This window comes from Magnolia sinica, chromosome 14 (genome assembly GCF_029962835.1).
Source record: "Magnolia sinica isolate HGM2019 chromosome 14, MsV1, whole genome shotgun sequence".
NCBI classification, from domain to species: Eukaryota; Viridiplantae; Streptophyta; class Magnoliopsida; order Magnoliales; family Magnoliaceae; genus Magnolia; species Magnolia sinica.
The window spans coordinates 6,043,745-6,063,571 of record NC_080586.1 but is presented as its reverse complement, the minus strand read 5'-3'; the positions used below and the strand labels follow the sequence as shown (position 1 = coordinate 6,063,571).

The 19,827-nt window shown below is 40.8% G+C and overlaps 1 protein-coding gene across 2 annotated transcripts; it reads right to left on the bottom strand.

Annotated features, from left to right (window-relative positions):
- Positions 1 to 360: 360 nt before the first annotated feature.
- On the bottom strand, positions 361 to 19,810 carry LOC131225694 (uncharacterized). Of its 2 annotated transcripts, XM_058221270.1 has the most exons (5): positions 19,597 to 19,810; positions 18,842 to 18,897; positions 1,246 to 1,312; positions 688 to 788; positions 361 to 574 (listed from the first exon to the last, which is right to left on the bottom strand). In XM_058221270.1, the coding sequence occupies exons 1-4, from the start codon at positions 19,723 to 19,725 to the stop codon at positions 708 to 710; spliced, it is 333 nt and encodes a 110-aa protein (XP_058077253.1). In that variant the 5' UTR covers positions 19,726 to 19,810; the 3' UTR covers positions 361 to 574; positions 688 to 707. The 2 variants fall into 2 exon arrangements, with proteins under 2 accessions (XP_058077253.1, XP_058077252.1); XM_058221269.1 differs by having other exon boundaries at positions 361 to 788.
- Positions 19,811 to 19,827: the final 17 nt, after the last annotated feature.

Below are 19,827 nucleotides of genomic sequence, written 5' to 3'. Positions count from 1 at the left end.
GTTTGTGTTGCCTGGTCAACATACCAAGATTATTTTTGGTCCATGCATGTTCTTGTACCTTACCTTATGAATGGGCACATCTCTAGCACGTGGTCTCCCCATGGGCTCTTCAGTGAATAATGACCCTCAAGTAAAAATGCTAAAACTGATATCCTTGCTGGTGATCTTAGATGGGCAGCATGCATATGTACCATTACATTCCACCAGAGTCTTAAATTAGATGCTTTTGTGGGTCACATTAAACAGGCCATTGAGCAAAAACGACTCGATTTTTTTTTTTTTTTCCACACCCACCCACCCACCACAGAACCTGTTGCTCAAAACTAATTTTCTGTTCAATTAAAATTAAAAAAAAAAAAGAACAAAGAAATTATTTCTATTTTTAACTTAGATTCATTGATGGATGTCCATTTGCAATATCAGAAATGCATGGTATAGAATGATGGGAAGGCAACATGTCACTCAATGTCCGAGCATCCCGAATTACACAAACTCTTCAGACATGCCTACACCAATGTCCATCCATTGCCTGAATCAAATGTGGTACGGAATCATCGATGCTGCCCCACAAATCCTAATAAGCAAAATATAAAACCGCAAAACAACAACATTAACCAAGGTTCTGTATTACATTTTGGGAATAAAATAAAATAAAATAAAAGACACCATAATGAAGGCCATGCTTACAGTGAACTCTGTTAGAAATTTTAACGAAGCAAGTGGCGAATGGCAGCAACAGCATCACCTTTGTGCTCACGAAGCGTTTTTTCTGCAACCTTCTTGTCCAACTGTGGGGTTTTTATATATAAAAAAAAAAAAAAACCAGAAAATGACCAGAGTCAGTCAGTGAGTGGGTCATGGACCTACTTAGAGAGTTTGGGATCATTTAGCTCCTGGGAATCCAACACTACTGGATCTGTACCCCATTAGCGTGGGGGAGGGGCTGGATTTGTGCTTGGGTCCTGGGAAATGAATTCCCTTATGAAATCAATTTCCAAAATTTACCCGTTTTATGATTCCGATCTCAGGATGCAATTATATATCTTTTAAAAGGATAAAAGGTTACTAGGAATTCTTTCCCAGTATCCAAATGCAAAAACTGGTTTCCTGAGAAGAGCTTTCCCAGAGCCCCAAAACCATAGCCGGAATCTCTTATGTTGGGAATCTGCATCTCGGAAACAGATTTACAATCCCTTTTAAGATTCCAGGGAACCAAATGACCCCTTAAGGAAAGAAGGATCCAACCTCGAGCTCGTTCGCAATGATATCCACATCAGCGGCATTGATCTTAACAGCGGCCAATTCTTTCTCTCTGCAGGGAAATAATCAAAGTCATCAGTTTGCACTAAAGCAATGAGGTTGTGATGTTGTGATTAGCATCGTGCAATGGTGACATGATCAAAAAGCATTAAGTCAGAAACCTCAGGAGCAGAAAAAGGGAGCTACAACAGATACATGAACAGAACGACAAATATTTACTCCTTGCTTTTCGGTGAGAAGCAGAAAAATGTCAGGGCAGTCCTATATGACTTGACCAACGATAGCAGAGGTTTCTAAAAAACAGATCTCCCGACGTGCCTATACAAATATTTTAAATAAGAAAACATTATCTTTTAATAATATTTGTAATTATTTAAACGTAAGAAAAATAAATTCCAAACAATAAAAACGGCAGCAGAAATATTTGATGATGAACATCTTGAAAGTTGATCATGTCTAAAAAAGTATGCTAAACACGAGATTCAGTAGTTGACCATAAGAAAATTAGTGTTTTTATATTGAGCCATATCAAGGAATGTAGTGGTGTTTTAAATAGCATTCAGCCCTCTGAAGTGTGAGGTGTAAGCTATGTAGCGTGTAGCATAGGCTACACAGCGCTAGATTTTTAGTTAAGGTTGCATTTGGTTGCACCAAAATCATGAAAATATCAAGAAATTCATGATATTTCAATGCAACCAAATGCAACCTAAAATAATGGGAAAAATAGAGCAGAGATCAAGTATATGGATAAAAGTATCAAATGGTCTTGCTTAATACTGTTGCTTATATTATTTCACCATTGAAAATATCAACTAATTTTTAGTGAAAAATGGCAACATGTAACAAATCATTGAAAATGTTAATTGATTGTAATGTTTTAGTGAAAAATAACTTGTAGTGTAAGCTAGTATGTAGGGTACCCTGTAGTATATGCTACTTAGCGTGCAGCATAAGCTACATGTGACTTCAGCTATCTTCGTAAGCTATATGTAGCGCCAAGGCTGCACTACTTAGCGTAAACTATTTAAAACACTAGAATTTAGGACTTGGGGACATGTATCTTCAACACAACAATTTCAGATGTGTGGTACTCCGTTTAAGCTTGGGTTCAAAAAGATCAGCTATTGAGATTTCTCAAGTAACACTATTTAGGATTGAAAACCTGGTGCTTCAAATGGTGCTTTAACCCAGGGTAAGTGAGCATGTTATTCTATAAGTGTCTCATATGCATCTCATTGTCATTCCATCAAGACTGTTTAAATCACATTGAGCTTTTCTGTGTAACACTAAAAGCCCTTTCCTAAACATGAAGATGATTCCTATCTCATCTAGTTCGTGTATGCCATGATGATCTCACCCTAATTATGAGGTTTGGGGGTTGAGATGCTTTATCACACTAGATATGATGTGATTGTGTTATTGGTATGTCCATCTTACTCCCACAATACAGGATGGTTTTGAGAGTTACACAGATGATAGCATCAACCTGTCTCGGATCATGGGTGGATGTCTTGTGACATGTTTAATCTGCTTGTGAAAGATCCTTGCTATAAAATCAATTGTTCCATGCTTCCTAGTCGAAGGGAATGTGATATACATTGCACATCTGATGGGATGAATTAAGAACCTAACTCTATATAACCGGCGAGAGGTCAGTCAGGTTAGACAAAACCATGAGAACCAGGCTATATGGTCCACTGATGTGGATGTGGATTCTCCTGCTAGCCAGAATATCTCAGAAATTGGATTACATACTCTTGTAGCAAAAGTTCTTCAGTCTCTTTGGAGTAATGTGGGTGTCACCAAAATTCCATTGGGCAATTCTTTTTAATGTGTCACAGGGGTCTGCAAAGTAAAGCAGGGCAAAAAGTGTGGTGGCTAGCTATGCTTGCAGGGATATGGCTCTTATGGCTAGAAAGAAACAACAGGTGTTTTAGGAATCGTTTGGGCGAATAGAGCCATAAGGAGATTCTTAAATGAAATTCGAGTTGTCTGGTGATTGGTGTAGATCACATGATTAAAGGTACCTTGTATGTGATAACAGTCAAATGATGGTGCACTCTAGATGGTCCTATGCCATAACTAGACCACGCAGGTAGACAGCGTTGATTACCATTACAGTCACTTTTATGGACTTCTATGAGAGGACGTGTACTCACCAACCCTTTGACTATGATTTGACAAATGATCCTCTTTGTTGGTTGATTGCTACAGAGTCCTTGTTCAACATATAAGTGCTAAAAAGCCCAGGGTACCATTGACTTTAGGGCAAGTGCGACTTTCTTAGGGTTGTGTGCTTGGAAAAGCTAATGTGAATCTTATCCATAATATGCATCTTGATCATATACCGATGATCTTGTCTATAGATCATGATGACCATAGTCCTGCATGGACATGTTATTATTGCCATAGTTAATTTGTGGGTTTACCTTTAAACATATATGAGAACCTAGGTTAAAGGAGAGGGTTTCCTCTGTTTTGCTTTTTTTTTTTTGGAACTTGAGTTTGGGTGCGATGACCACTAACAAAGGGAGAGTTCTGTTCCACGGATATCAGTACTTTGTTGGTCCATGGCCACCTAGCAAGTTTTTAGGACAAAATTGGGTTATTCTTATGTGGTCATTCTGTGTGAGGGGACTTACAATGGTCGAGACGAAAAGTCTCCACCATTAGGTTTGACAACAAGTCGGTGGGCCATGATCACCCTGCAGGATATGGAATCTTGTTCTTAGAACCATTGGATACTTGCATTCGATGATCACCTTAGGTCTCTGGATTGAAACACCCAACATGCTTGGTCCAAATTAACTTGTTTATATACTAAATTGGACTAATCCTTAAATTGAGGACATATGGAGGATTCAAGTTCCTAGTGTAATGTAACCTAGTTCGCCACACGGATCCAAGCACGGTGGTTCATATGTTGGCATGGGTATAAACATTAGGACAAAACTGACCAAGGTATCCCATATCGGTATCGGTTGGCGTAACGGTGCCCTTCGATACGGATACGGATATGGGAGTGTAACGGTGATACGAGGGTGTAACGGCCCGTAACGGTGCATTTTTATTTTTTATTTTTGCCAAAAAAATATGAAAAAATATGGATTAAATCCGGAATATTCTAAGCATTCCAAAATATGCATTCATTTATAAATTGGAACATGTTTATGGTAGTGTAATGGTCCACTCTTTGGTGAGAAGTTGTATTGGATTGTCTGATAAATTTATGAATTAGACAACCTGGATTTGACTACAAAACTCATATATTAATTTTCTAACTATCTACTATCAATAATAGATATATTAGAATGAATGTAATATGAAAATATCTTACATGTGTGGGTGTTTGCAAAACATTGAATAAAAAATGATTTTTCGAATTTTTTTTAAAAAAGGGCTGAAAATAGTGCGTAAATAGAAAAAATTTATAAAAAAATATAAAATGACAACAACAATCTATAAAATGGACATTAACATGTTCTACTATGATTAACACATCATATTCTACCATTAAAACAACAAAACATTGAATAAAAAATGATTTTTCGAATTTAAAAAAAGGGCCGAAAATAGAGTGTAAATAGAAAAAAATTATAAAAAAATATAAAATGACAACAACAATCTGTAAAATGCACATTAATATCTTCTACTATGATTAACACATCATATTCTACCATTAAAACAGCAAAATATTAAATAAAAAATGATTTTTCGAATTTAAAAAAAAAAAAAACAAGGCCGAAAATAGTGCGTAAATAGGAAAAAAATATAAAATGACAACAACAATCTGTAAAATGGACATTAATATCTTCTATTATGATTAACACATCATATTCTACCATTCAAACAACAAAACATTGAATAAAAAATATAAATACCTATTTTTGAGGAATTTCTGGAAAATGGCCCACGGAACTTCGAATCAAGAAAATCCCCAATATAAGTTGTTTTTATCTGTAATATCAAGTTAAGAGTGATCGAAAATAGTAATAGAATGATTTAGGAGGAGTTTGAAAGAAAGAAGTTTCAAAAAAAGTGAAAAAACAAACCTTAAAAAGCAATTTTTTTAAAAAAAAATTTAAAAATGGTAGTTTTTTTAGCGTTACGCCCTGACCGTTACGGGGGAGTAACGGCTATTAGCCCCGTAACGGCTACAGAATCGGGGGGTGCCCCATTACGGCCCCGTATCGCGTAACGGCCACTGCCGTTACCGTTACGTATCAGTCGATACGGATATGGGACACCTTGAAGCTGAGGCCTATGTGATCCAACAAGGGGTCTACTGGTTACCTAGGAACATTATTATGGCTAAGATCCGATACACTAGAACATCAAACAAGTGGTTTTTCAAATAGGTTTGGCAATCAAAAGGTTTTTTAAATGGCTTTACAAATGATTTCAACTATTGATTTTTATTTTTTTTAAACCATTAAAATGTTTAATCACACTTGATGTTAGTTCCGACGGTTGAGATCTTGTGGTCCACTACTTGGGTTGCATGGGAATTAGATCAAGGGTGAATAGCGATGGATAATGGAGGGATCAAGTCAATTTGGGTACATGGTTAAGGAAAGTCACAAACTAACAATGTGGTAGGGATATGGAAGACTCTAGGGTGGCAGAGTACCATACCGGTGTCTTTTCATGTTACTCTAATTCCTCCTTATATATAAATCCTACACCAGAGGGATTAAACAGATAGCGTTGGACATCCCTAGCCCCCTTAGGGTGTCACCACTTGAGAGAAAGAAAGGGTTGTCATTTGGTTGGCTATCGGGCTGGGCCTATTCGAAAATTTGCATTTGTTAGGCCCAAGTCTAGGCCATTGACAACCCTAGAGGAGAGAATTGGCGTGTAGGCTCTTTTCTTATTCTCTCTCTCAAATCGAGGAGAGACTTCTTATGTTGGAGGATCAACATTGATAGTTCTATAGTTTCTTAGTGGCATCAATTGGAGATGCTTCTAGTTTATAGAATTGTGATTTTTTTCCCCGCCAATCTTCTATTATGCTATATGAAGTCAGCGTGTTTACCTAAACCTGATAATGTGGCTTTCATGTAGCATTCTCAAATTGCAAGTCATGAATATCTAAATAGGGCAAACCGGCCCCCGTGGCTATCTTTGCTTCGGAACAAAATAATTAGAATTAAGCTCGATCAACGCACAACATTTCCACAATAACGTTATGATCAATCAATGGGACTTGGTAGGAAAGTGTTCTTGCCTCCATCTCTAACTGCTTATCCTGCTTCAATAGATACATCTGAGATATGGGTCTACCGCCAGGAGATGCATAAACCTCGAATCCTACCGAAATGAATAGGTATAGGGGGGAAGAGGAAAAAACGGGAGTCTTTGTCTAAAGAAATGCGTTGAGAAACGGTAGATGTATAGAACCTGATCAACGATAGAACAAGATCCATTTTGCGTCATATCTAACTAATTCCTTGGTTTGGACCAAAGAAGCACTTCATGTCAGTAAGCCCCTCTTCGAGTCTCTACTGAATTCCGCTTGCCCCTGATCATCGCCTTGGTAAGCTATTGCCTCACCAACTAGCTAATCAAACGCGAGCCAGGGAGTGGAAACTGGTACCAGAAAATGGATGGGATCTCAAAAAGGAAGGAACGCTAGCGTTGGCATTCGCTGGCAAAAATGCTGGCAAGGATAGTTGTTCACTACATAGGGTGGCTGCTCCTGTGTTTTTCGTTCTAGACATCTGACATATCTAAACGGGATTCTTAGGTTAAAAACAAGAAATCTGAATTTTGAGAAGTTTTATATTCTATTGAATTTTTGAAATCATAAAAATATTGGCATAATCAAATTCCTAGATTCACCTTGTAAAAGATCAACATTATTTTCCAGCTTCCTTCAAGTAGTTTGACCAATTAAATGATCTCTTCTTATCATTCGCTATGACAGAGAGGAAAAATGTACAAAATCTGCAGTTAGAAACTCACTCTAGGGTACCTATTGGTGGTTATACTTGGGACAAGGGGGTGTTAGAAGGGTTGTCATGGGACCCACTAGTATTAACTATGCTAGTGAAGCGGAGATGAGGACACTTTCGGCCAAATGCAAAGGCTCATGTTTCCACTCAGCCCGGTAGCATATGAAGGAAATTTTTTGAACATAATGTGATGCTTGTTAAAGGTATCTAGCATTGGAAATGGGTTACCAATCTCTTCCAACACATGATTGGGGAAAAAACAAAGAAAACTTCTTTTTATTTACTATTCACCATACGTTTATAAAGAATCCTGACATGCACACAAATACTTTTCGATCGCAAAAGAAACCCTGAACTTCTAATCAGTGTTCGAAATATCAGTACCGCATTACATCTCTATTATCACATGGGATATATCGGTTGTATCACATACTGTATCGTTGTTGTTGGAAACATGGGAAAACATTAGGAAATTGGACGAATTTTTCAACGAAACTTAAAGTGATTGTGAAAAAAAATAAAATCAACATACACTTGTAAATCAAAACATTACAAAAAAACAAGTGCACATAATAGGTTTCTTTATATGGGGTCCCAATCTATGCGTTGTCTAATTGAATTGACGCAAGTATATTCAAAGTCTATTCATATAATTTATAAATGTAAGAAGATGTGTAGAAACACAAGCAATACATTAAAAAGCAAAAGAAGAATCACTAGATCAAGTTATGTACATGTTTGATTTTATGTTTGGACACAAATATTGCAACCGATTTGCGACAAATTGGAATATTTTAATTTTTTTTTTCAATTTTCCACAACTCGGCCCATCTCCTCCAAATCTCAAAATCAAAGCCCCCAATCCATGATTTTTGGATTTGTATCAATTTGATACTGACTTAACATGATTTACTGGAAAAAAAGAAAAAGAAAAAAAAGAATTCAAAATAAAAAATGCTCACCAGATCAAACACGCGGGATATATCCTACTACTTGTGTGTTTCGCATTGCACAGGTGGGATACAAGAAATATCGTGGGATATATCGGCCGATATCGTCGATACTTCTGCTTCTAATCATCCATTGTTTCTTATCTCAACCATCTATTCTAGAAACGTCTAATTGAAGTTATGGCCCTTGATAGAGCGGAATGTGGAAAGGATTCATAATCGCAATTAGTTGGGATTAAGGCTTAGGATGACAACGATGACAACGACGATGACCTATTATAAAATTTATTGATAATGATTAAAAGATTCCTAAATCCCATTACAGCCATAGATCCCTTCACAAAAAAGCCCATACAACTCTTCAATCCATGCTGGAAAAGGTGGGATCGGTGCCGATGATGACAATGACGCGCTGCCAACGGATCGGTGTCGATGATGACATTGCAGACAACGGTGAGTCTCTAAGAAGAAACAAAGCATATGATTGGACCCAAGTGAGAAGGAAAACTCAAGATCAAAGAATAAGAAATTCCAAATACGACTCCCTCCCAACCCTTTTCGTGAAAGGATATCCGGCAGGATTGGTACCCCTGAACTTGGAAAGAGTTTTCGGGAGGGTTGGGGCTATTATGGACGTGATTATGCCAAGATCCCAACGCAATGGCCAATATAGGGGCTTCGCACTCATCAGGATGAGCACTGAGGAAGAGCTTTCACGAGCCGTTGCTTTGTTACATGGCCAAAGTTTCAGGGGGGAGAAACTCCTTGTGCAACGTGTAAGGTTTGGGCCAAAACGAAACCTTAAGAGATCGCCTCCGGCACCCCACCCAGATCTCAAGATTGGCACAACCGATCCCACCACTGCTCCCTCTCCCTCTACCGCTTACCGAGATGTGTTGGTAAGCTCATCCCGTGCCACTCAGCAACCCGAGCAAACAACTCCCCTATCTGAATCGAGTATAGCCAGGAAGCCCTGTCTTCCCGAAGAAGGATTAACCCCCCCCCCCCCCCCCCCCCCCCCCCCAATTCGTATCAAATCCGATGATATATTCAAAGCTAAAGGCTAAAGAGGCTTTGAAGGAATCTGTGGTGATCCTTGCTCGTGAGGATGCCACCATCTCTCAAATCTACAACTGGATTGATGAATGCACAACCATCCGTGCCAGATCGTTTAGTCTGCATCCCATTAGATACAACGAAATTTGGGTTAAAGTCGATCCAGGAATGAATCTGGAGGCTCTGATCATTGCGGGGGCGATTCACAGGGAAGGACCCGTTACAGGTGTCATATCTTGGAATGAGTTCTCTGCTTTCGGTGATGAGGACATGTGGATTCTCACCTGGGGTGTCCCACTCGAACTATGGAATGAAGAATTCTTCCGTGCTGCTGCTTCGTGCCTGGGCTCCTTTGTGGAGTTGGATTCGAAAACTAAGCGAGGGTTGTGATAAGAGTCCGAGTTAACAGAAGAAAGGGATCGCCCCTTCCATCATCCACTGCTGTCCTAGTGGAAGATAGAACGATCGATCTTCCGGTCCAAAGGGAATGACCTAATTCCCCCCTTCCTCGCTGGGGTGACTTATGGCGGAGTAGATTACATCCGCAAACGCCAATTTCGAGCTACGGTCATGGTAGGGAAGAAGATGATATCTACCTTCGATGCTCCCGCGGAGCACCGAAAAATTCCAGCGCGGTAGGTAGACGCCTTAAATGCTCTGCCTCGATGCTGCCTGAGGGTTCGCCACGCAGCGAGATTTCCTCCACGTCCCGACCTCGAGACGCCCACCTTCTCAGTTCGCACGACTCGAGAAATACACGTGGCGACAAGTCGGTGATGGCCCGACCTCAACTTGCTCACCATGCCAGTCCTTCCGAAACGAGAGATCCACATGGCGCGACCGATGACGCTCTCCAAGCTCCTGAGGCTACTCCGAATAAGGAGATGTCGACGTGTCCAGCCTGCTATGAACTGGCGCTCTCACGTGCCGAGACCCCTGCAACAGCTTTCCTTCCTGCCTTGAGGCTCGGTGCCGAGCCATCTAGTTCGGTGGGTGCGTTGGGGGCAGATCCTCGATCGGAAAACGAGGCTATTGCTTCGGGACTCGATTCGACGGTTCATGCTAATCCCGATCCTACCCACCTCGATCTCAACCAAACACCTGGCACAGGTCCTGTCTACCTTACTACCCGGGCTCCCTACCCCTCTTCGCACAATCCTGTTTCTGCCGACGAGTCCGATGCAAGTCTCAAATGCCCATTTGATCTCGCCTGCCAGGAAGACATGAATCTGTAATTGCAGTTGATCCCCTTTGACGTTCCCTCTGAAGACCCGCGTCGGGATGAAGATACGTCCTCCTACTCCCACCCCCCATCATCCCCGGGATCTCCCAAATCTGATATCTTCTCTCACTCTTTCGACAGTTCCGAGTGTAACCTCCTTTCTCTATTTCAAGATTCCCCAAGAACAGAGATCATCATAGCGGAACCCCTGCAGATCAGAAATGAAAATTCTAACGTCAGATTGATAGAGGAAGAGCTAAGGGCTTCTCTGATCAAGAAAATCCAGAGGAAGAAGTGGATTTGCGACGCAATGCGACATATTGGGAGATTGTTCGGTCTATCTTTCGGCGATTGTCCGGAGGATTTCCTCACTTTTTTCCAATGTGTGGAGAACAGCGGTAGACCGTTGGACCCAAATAGAACCCCCCACAAACACTCACCAAGGACAGGAAGAAATAGGAACCTGAAGCGAAAAGTCATCCCTTCAACGTTTGCAGGTCAGCTTATGAGCGAAGATGGAGCCAAGGGTAGTCGGGGAAGTGATGTTCTCTCATGAAGATTATCTCGTGGAATGTTCGGGGGGTGGGGTCTAAACAAAAAAGAAGACTCATAAAGGACTGTTACAGCAGATACAATCCCCACATTGTTTGTCTTCAGGAAACCAAAGTGACTACGTTCGATGACCGCCTTATGAGATCTCTCTGGAAGGTCTCAGAAGCTCAATGGGTGGCTAAAGAAGCTTTGGGCACCTCTGGGGGAATTTTGATCGCTTGGAAATCTGTTTTCTAGATTCTTCTGAACAGTTCAGTGGGCAACTTCTCCATCACGGCTATCCTGAGAAGCAATGTTCTTGTTGTGGATTTTCTCATTTGTTCAGTATACAGACCTACCAGCAACGATTTACGGGATGAATTCTGGAAAGAGTTATCAGTAGTCTATCAGAGCTTCCGCGGGCCAATATGTTTTGCTGGAGATTTCAACACCATCAGGTTCACTGGAGAAAAATCATTGGGGAGCAAACTGAAACCTCATATGGCGGCTTTCTCCAATTGGATCGACAGTAACTGTCTCATCGACCTCCCATTATTTGGTTCTCATTTTACCTGGACGAATGGGAGACTTGATCCGATTTCGTCTACGTTGGACCGTTTTCTTCTCTCCCCGAAATGGCTTGCCCTCCTGCCTTCCTCCTCTCAGTCCGTCCTTCCCAGGACTACTTCAAATCACTGGCCCCTTTTGTTGTCTGTTGAGGAGGTAGATTGGGGCCCCAAGCCTTTTCGTTTTGATATTTCTTGGCTCCATGGTGCAGGTTTCAAATCTATGGTGGCTGATTGGTGGAAGGAATTCCAATCTCATGGTTTTGCGGGCCACGCCCTCTGCTCCAAGCTAAAGAGATTGAAAGAAAAACTAAAGCAGCGGTCAAAGGAGGAACGTCAACGATCGGAAGAGGAGACGGACTCCATCTTACTCGAAATACAGAAGATCGACGCTCTCGCTGAATGTAGCTCGATGTCTAAAGATATTTTGGCAAATCGAATCCAACTCATTCAGTCCCTTTCAACAAAAATTCTTCAAGGTGAAATCTCATGGAAGCAAAAAGCTCAGGCCAAATGGCTTAAGGAGGTAGGAACACCAGGTATTTTCACTGCCTAGCCAGCATGCATGCTAAGGCTAATCGCATTAGCAGCATTACTATTCACGGAAATCGGATCGATGATAAAGAGGCGATCAGCAGCAAAGCAATATCCTATTTTCAAAGGCTTCTTCGAAATGAGGGATGGTCCAAGCCTCGTTTGGACAATCTCTCGTTCCATCGTATCAGTGATGAAGATGCTTCCTCCTTGGAGATGCATTTCTCCTTGGAAGAAGTCAAGAAGGCCATGATGGCCTTCGGAGGAGACAAGGCCGCCAGCCCAGATGGATATCCAATTCTCTTCTTTCAAGCCTTCTGGGATCTTCTTCAAGATGAGGTGATGGCTTTTATCAACGAATTTCATGTTAGAGGAAGGCTATCCAAAAATATTGGGGCGACTTTTATTACGTTGATTCCCAAGTTCCCAGGAGCCTCAGAGTTTAGGGAGTTCAGACCTATTAGCCTCATTGGCAGCCTGTATAAGATCTTGGCTAAGGTTTTGGCAGACAGGCTGCAGAAAGTAATCGGCTCGATTATTAGCCCCAATCAATGCGCTTTCATTCCGGGTAGACAGATCACCGACGAAGCCCTCATTGCAAATGAATGTCTCGACACCGGTCACCGATCTAAGAAGAAATTCATCTTTTGCAACTTGGACATGGAGAAAGCTTACGATCACGTGGATTGAGACTTCCTCCTTTATCTGATGAAGCGTATGGGGTTCGGGGAGAAATGGAGGACATGGATTCGGGAATGTATTAGCTCGGCTCACTTCTCAATTCTCTTGAACGGATCGCCGAAGGGTTTCTTCAAAAGCTCACGTGGCCTAAGGCAAGGTGATCCCCTCTCTCCCTTGCTTTTTCTCATCATCGGAGAGGCTTTATCTGCGATGATCCAGAAGGGTCAGATGGAAGGCATCCTCCGAGGAATCCTAATGAAAGGAGTGCTCGATCCAATAACTCATGTGCAATTCGTGGACAACGTCCTTATTTTTTCGGAAGCAAAGACAGAAATTGTTGCCAATTTGTAAACAGCTATCCGGTGTTTTGAAGCAGTTGCAGGGCTGAAGGTGAATATGGTTAAGTCCAAAATCCATGGAATCAACTTGGATAGTCAGAAGGTTAGGGAGTTTGCAGAATTAATGGGGTGCTGCCCAGGATCTTTCCCAACTTCTTTCCTAGGCCTCCCTCTATGTGTTGGTTTGCCCAAATCCCATCAGTGGGATAAGGTCATTCAGAGATTCCACAACTACCTATCTGGGTGGAAAAGCCGGCATCTGTCCATTGGAGGCCGCCTCACTCTGATAAATGTAGCGCTTTCTAATCTTCGCACTTATTTCATGTCCCTGTTTCGCTACCCCGCCAAGGTCCTCAAGGCAATCAACTCCCTCAGATGCAATTTTCTATGGTAGGGTAAGGATGATAAAAAGAAATACAACCTTATTCAGTGGAGTTAGGTCTGTAAGCATATTAAAGAGGGAGGAGCTGGTATAAAAGACTTAAAAGTGATGAATTAGGCCCTTTTGGGGAAATGGATTTGGTGATTAAGCACTGAAAAAGATTGCCTGTGGAACAAGCTAATCAAAGGTAAATATGGGAGTTCAGAAGGGGGGTGGTGGACTAGAGATTCATCCTTATATAGGGCTTCTGCAATATGGAAAGGTATATGGCGCATGCATTGTGAGATGTTTAACAGGATTGGGTTCGAGCTTGGCAAGGGAGATTGCATCAGATTCTGGATGGATACCCGGTTAGGTAATATTCCTCTGAAAAACAAATTTCCCCATATTTTTCGGTTGGCGACTAACACAAATAGCTCCATTGAGGAAAACTATTCTAGATAAGCAGACAAAGTAGTTTGGAACATTCAATGCAGAAGAAATCTCGAAGATTGGGAAATTATCGAATTTGTGGAGCTAATGGATTGCCTCCAACACATTCTCCCCTCTCAGGCCCGTAAGGACAGCATTATCTGGAAAGTAGACAAATCGTCTGTTTTCTCAGTCAAATCTTTCTTCAAGTAGCTATCGGCCTCTAACAATGTTACTCCTAAGCAGCACCCACACTTTATATGGAAGTATGACGTCCCCCCTAAGTTGCATGTGTTTGGATGGTTGGCTGGGAAGAGTCGAATCCTCACCGTGGATAACCTCAAGAAAAAAGGAATGATCCTTCCTAATGTTTGTTTATGCTGCATGTCTGCTGAAGAAACTGTGGATCATTTACTGATTCACTGCTCTTTTACCAACTCAATTTGGACAGTCATTCTTTCTTGCTTCAGAATTAATTGGTGCTTCCCTAGAGACGTGGATACGTTACTCAAGGCCTGGCATGGTGTTCAACTAGGCAAACCCCTGTCTCAGTTATGGCGTATGGCGATTCTGGCGACTTGGTGGGCTGTTTGGATCGAAAGGAACAATCGGTGCTTTCAAAACGAGTCGAAACCCCCTCACTTAGTGTGCTCCTATGTTAAGTGTCTCATTGCTGAATGGGCTACCCATATGGATGGGTTTAATGTTGATCTAGCTTTTCTTCAGGGTTCCTAGGATCTGCTATCTCAGCAGTCCCCTTCCTCCTGTTTTTTCTTTCCCTTTTAATACAAATTAACTTTCAAAAATAAAATTAAAAAATCCATGTCGGAAACACATGATCTTAAGCTTGTTTGAAAGCTAATTCAATATGCTTTCAAAGTGGAACAGTTTCATATCATTTAAATATTGCTTAGAACTCAAACAGTAGCCTAGAGAATGAGTGATGAAAATAAGGGTACGTACAGGGATGGTTCAAATCCTCGAAAACTTGACTCAACCTGATATCCAGCTGGGCCAGATTGATTCAGAGACTCAATCGAGTCTTTACATGATTTGATTTTGTATTTAATAATTAAACTAAAATACTAGTGATAGTAATAAATATTTCTTAACAGGATAAATAAAATAAAATAGGAAAAGTGATGAAAACATGCGTTGCTTGTGCTGTAAGGACGCAGAGTCCATCGATCACCTGTTCATATTTTGCACCTTTACGTCCATGGTTTGGGATTTCTTTTTAGCGGACTTTGGGGAATTCCAGGTCATGCTGGGCTCAGTTAGAGATCTTTTGTGGGCCTGCACGGAGGGTCCGGTGGGAAGAAAAATCGCCAAGGTTGGTTGTTGACGCTGTCGGCCGTTTAGTGGGCGGTTTGGGGAGAAAGGAATAGTCGCCGAATACGGAATTCCTCCTGATCAGTCAAGGAGGTAATGGAGGTGGTCAAGTCATCGGTTTCTGAATGGAAATCACTAAATAATAATAGCTGCTAGCTGGTTTTTGTGCCCTTTTGGGCAATCTTGTATTCTTTCCTTGCTTTTTGGCAGGCCTTTAATAATATTTTCCATCACTCTTCCAAAAAAAAAAGAGAAAACAAAAGAAGGAAAAGTAAACAACAATAGCTAGGAATTGCATTGGTTAAAGACCTTAGTTCTCTTAGAGGCGGTTGAGGGTTTGATTTTCTTCCTCCGCCTTTACATTTTATTTTAAAAATAAACTTTGCTGACTTGGAGAGTGACTAGGTTTGAACCATTGCAAGTCGCATCGAGTTGACCGAGTCTGCGAATCAACTTGACAAGTCTCTCTAAAACTCAGCCAAGTCAAACTCAAAAGCGAGTTTCTCACTGAATTAGCTTGAAATCTAATGAGTCAGGTTGACTTGGCTGATTTTCAAGTCCAGTCGGCGAGTTTTCGAACAATGCTTATTCGTAGGGCTGTTAGGTCCAGGAGTACCCATACAAGTCCCTGGATCCGTCAGGCTCGAGTATCTGTTGAGTACTCATAGGATCTCTTGACCCTCTTTTGGGTCGGGTTAGGCTGGATATTTTAGTACTTATCCACCATGAGGTCCATCGTATGAATAATTTGGATTATCAAAACACGAGCCTAGAAGTAGGCAATCCTATGCCCCAACAAAATATACATTTGTAAATCAGCAGGACTCCATAATTCCTCTTGTAATATATCTTGAAAGGTTTTCATGGAAGAATTGAAAATTGCGGTTGTGCATTCACCGCCGTGTAATGTTGAAGGTTGAGACAACCTATAAGTGCTGATGTCCTGTAATGGTGTTTTTAAGAGAGACGGTAGTGTTTCAAATAGCGCCCGTAGTGTAGCGGTAGTGTACGCTACGTAGCGTAGCGTGGCCATAGCGCTACGTAGCGTCGCAAATAGCATAAATCCCCTATAGCGTATGCCACGGGGGTCGTAGCGTATGCTACAACTATGTAGCTCGTAGCGTCTGTAGCGTAAGCTACAATGTATTTTTTTACTGTTTCATTTTTTTATTCTTTTTTTCACATTTTCTTTGTTTCTAATGTTGAGGAATGTAACACTTGTATTGTACTTGATACTTTTAACCTCTAGGATTTTTATTTCTTTTCATAATTGTGACTTGTGGTTTCAATTAGACATTATTAATTAAAGTGGTTTGGTTAGAAAGTTGTTGATGTGATAATTATTTAATTTGGCTTATATATGTGGATTCGCTTTTGATAAATGACAACTAATAACTTTTTTGAACATGCTTATAATTTATAAAATGAATCATCTTTTAGGCATTTTTATATTTTTTTCCCTTTTTTTCACTATTTATTATATTTGTCCTATTTTTAAATTAAAAAATATTAGTATCGTGTAGCTTACGCTTCACGCTATGTATTTACGCTACACGCTATAGAGGGCTGAGCGCTACGCATCACGCTACTGCTATTTAAAACACTGAGAGACGGTGTTTAAAAATGTATTTCTTCAAGAAAAATGACAATTACATGTATCCCATTACAGTGTTGCATTAGGTTAACGTTGTTGGGGTTGTTAACATTATAACAACTCATATATCAGTCGTCACAACATCTTTTGAAACCATGGGTCTAGGATCTTATGGTGTGCCACAAAATCATGGTTTTGGAGCCTGCAAGCCTACCTGATGGTCTTGGTTTTAGGGTGGCTTGGGAAATGGAAGTTGAGAGAGAGACAGAGAGGAGATCTGGTTCTTTCTGTTCAGAGAGAGAGAGAGAGAGAGAGAGAGAGAGAGAGAAGATCTGGTTCTTTCTGTTCTCATCTCATGTTGGAAGAATTCAAGTATTCAACACCAACGCCATCTCTCTCAACAACATTGGGGGAAACAAAAGGGGAAAAAACACGAACGTCAAGAAAAAATCTCTGGAGGAAAAAAAAAGAAGGCACAGGGGAAAACAAAGGGAAAAACTGTGAAGGGCTAGCCAGCCCAACACCAAAATTCTGAAATTCAGCAACAAAACAAATCCCAAATGTTGAATAAAAACAGAATGTGGAGATGAAAATAAATAGCTCGTCTCCTGTCTTGAATAAGAAGAGATTCACTCACAGCTCCAAGCTTCAACAGGCTCACCCAAAGCTGATCGCATGTATCATGGGCTTCTTCTATCGAGTCGGCATCACTCTTAGGTAGGAACCCAATTTAGTCCAAGAGACAGCATATTTGGAACTACATATAGCATTCTTCTAGAAGAGGAACTACGCGATCTTCTTCACTGTAAAGGATCATATGTGGAACACAACTAGGGTACACATGGCATCAATACCTCAACCATTTCAGCACAGTCTTTACAGATCACATACCATGCTCTACTGGACAAGGACATTATTATTTATTAAGATTATAAATATTAAGTTAATTAAAAAGTATCGCAGAAACCAACAAATCCTATACTACGAGGTTTGACAAATCTGACACTCCTTACTGTTATAGGAATTTGACACTTGCATCCGTGGCAACAAACAAGGATTGGGCCCCCTGATTTTGTTGGTTGTTATGAGGTTTTTCCCAGCCTTGGGGCTGGTTACTGTTGTTATATTTTAATTTTCTCTAGGTTTTTTGCTTCTTCTTCTTTTTCTTTTTTTTTCCTGCTTTTTTCTGTTTTTCAACCTACGGCATCTAGGATGTGGAAGGCAGTCTACAAGGTTAAGAAAAAACTCAAGGAAGCGATTTTATTCACTTGCAAGGATGGGTTTTTGGGTAGATCACTGGTTCGGCGACCCTCCTCTTTAGGAGAATTCTCGAGGTTAGAGGACCTCACTCCGAGCCAGTATGTAACTGTTGCTTGTTGCTTTTTGGCAGATGTTGGTGTATGAACCTTATTGATGAGGAAGCAGAGGAGTTCCTTCAGCTCCCAACGAGCAATGGCCAATAAGGCTCCATCATGTCAGGCAATCTTCTACAGGGAGTTGACTCCTTGCTCGATGGATGTGGATGTGGTTGCAGCTCCTATGTTTGCAAGGTTGTAGCCTTTGCTTGGTTAGATGGAAGAAACCCTGTGCTCACTATTGATAATTTACTAAAAAAGAACGATGGTGATCCCCAATTGTTGCATAATGCGTATGAGGGATGTGGAGTCGGTGAACCACTTGTTCATTCACAACGCATTTGCTTGTGTGGTTTGGGACAGCTTTCAACGTGATGCTGGGGTCTAAGAATCTCTCCGTAGCATGGAGATTAGTGTTGTTGGCGATAATGTGGAGCTTGTGGAAAGAGAGGAACAATTGGACTTTGTGGTCGGTGGCGAATGTTGTTGAGAGGGCAAAGTCTGATGTGTTAGAGTGGGTTAATTGTATTTTAGCCTCCACCATAGTGACTGGTTATAGATGGCTGGGATGCTGCTATTAGTTGTCGCTGTTGGGCCTTTTGATACCTTTCAAGAAAGAAAGAAAAAAAAAAAAAAAACTCAACAAGTACTTGGTGTTTGCCATTAAAGACTCACCTCATTCTCATTGCATTCCAGTCAGCTTCTGCAGATGCAGCAATTGATGCCATAGCCTGCACATGACCATCTATATGAGAATATGCCACAAATTGCCAATAGAAACCATGCTTTTTAAATACCTTTAAAAAAAAAAATCAATATCGTCTTCAAAGAAAATGCCATTTATGAGAGCTTCAAATACTCTCGATCATAACAATTGAAATTTCTGGTTCTTCCATGGATAAAACATATAAGAGACATGAACTTGACTTTCCATTTGCATAAAAATCCAAGAACACATAAACCCATTATCTAAAAGACACACACACACACACACACACACACACGGAGTGACACCAAAAAAAAAAAAAAAAAGCATAAGGGAAAAAATGTAAAATAATAATAATAATAATTAAATTAAATAATCAGACCATTCAATGGAGAAACAGAGAAAATTAATAGAGTAACGAAGCAATCACCAAAAGTAGCAACAGGGGCATCGGCTAAAACTATCAAAAGATTAAAAGTATGACAGAAATCGAAGAATCTAACATGGGTTTTCTTTCTCCTTCATTAAAATTTCGACCTTTGACTAGGAAAAAGAAAAAAAGAGGCAGATTAATGAAGCAATCAGCAAAGATAACAACATGGGTGTGGGCGAAAATCATCAGGAGTGAAAGGGTAAATAGAAATGAAGAATCTGAGATGGGTTTTCTTTTGTTTGATTGCATATATAAAAATAAAAGAGAAGAAAGGGATAGAAAGGAGAAGACCTCCTGGACTCGGGTGGAGTTGAGCTGACGATCCTCGACACGGTCGGTGAGCTTGTCGAGTGCTTTGCTCTGTTGCTGCAAGTCTTTCGAATCCACCATTCTGTCGATCCCCTCATCTCCACCCTCCATTCTCTCTCTCTCTCTCTCTCTCTCTCTCTCAGAACCAAACGAAGAAGCAGAACCCTCTTCTCACTGCCGAGGGCGTAAACCTCCTCGATACTATTATATGAA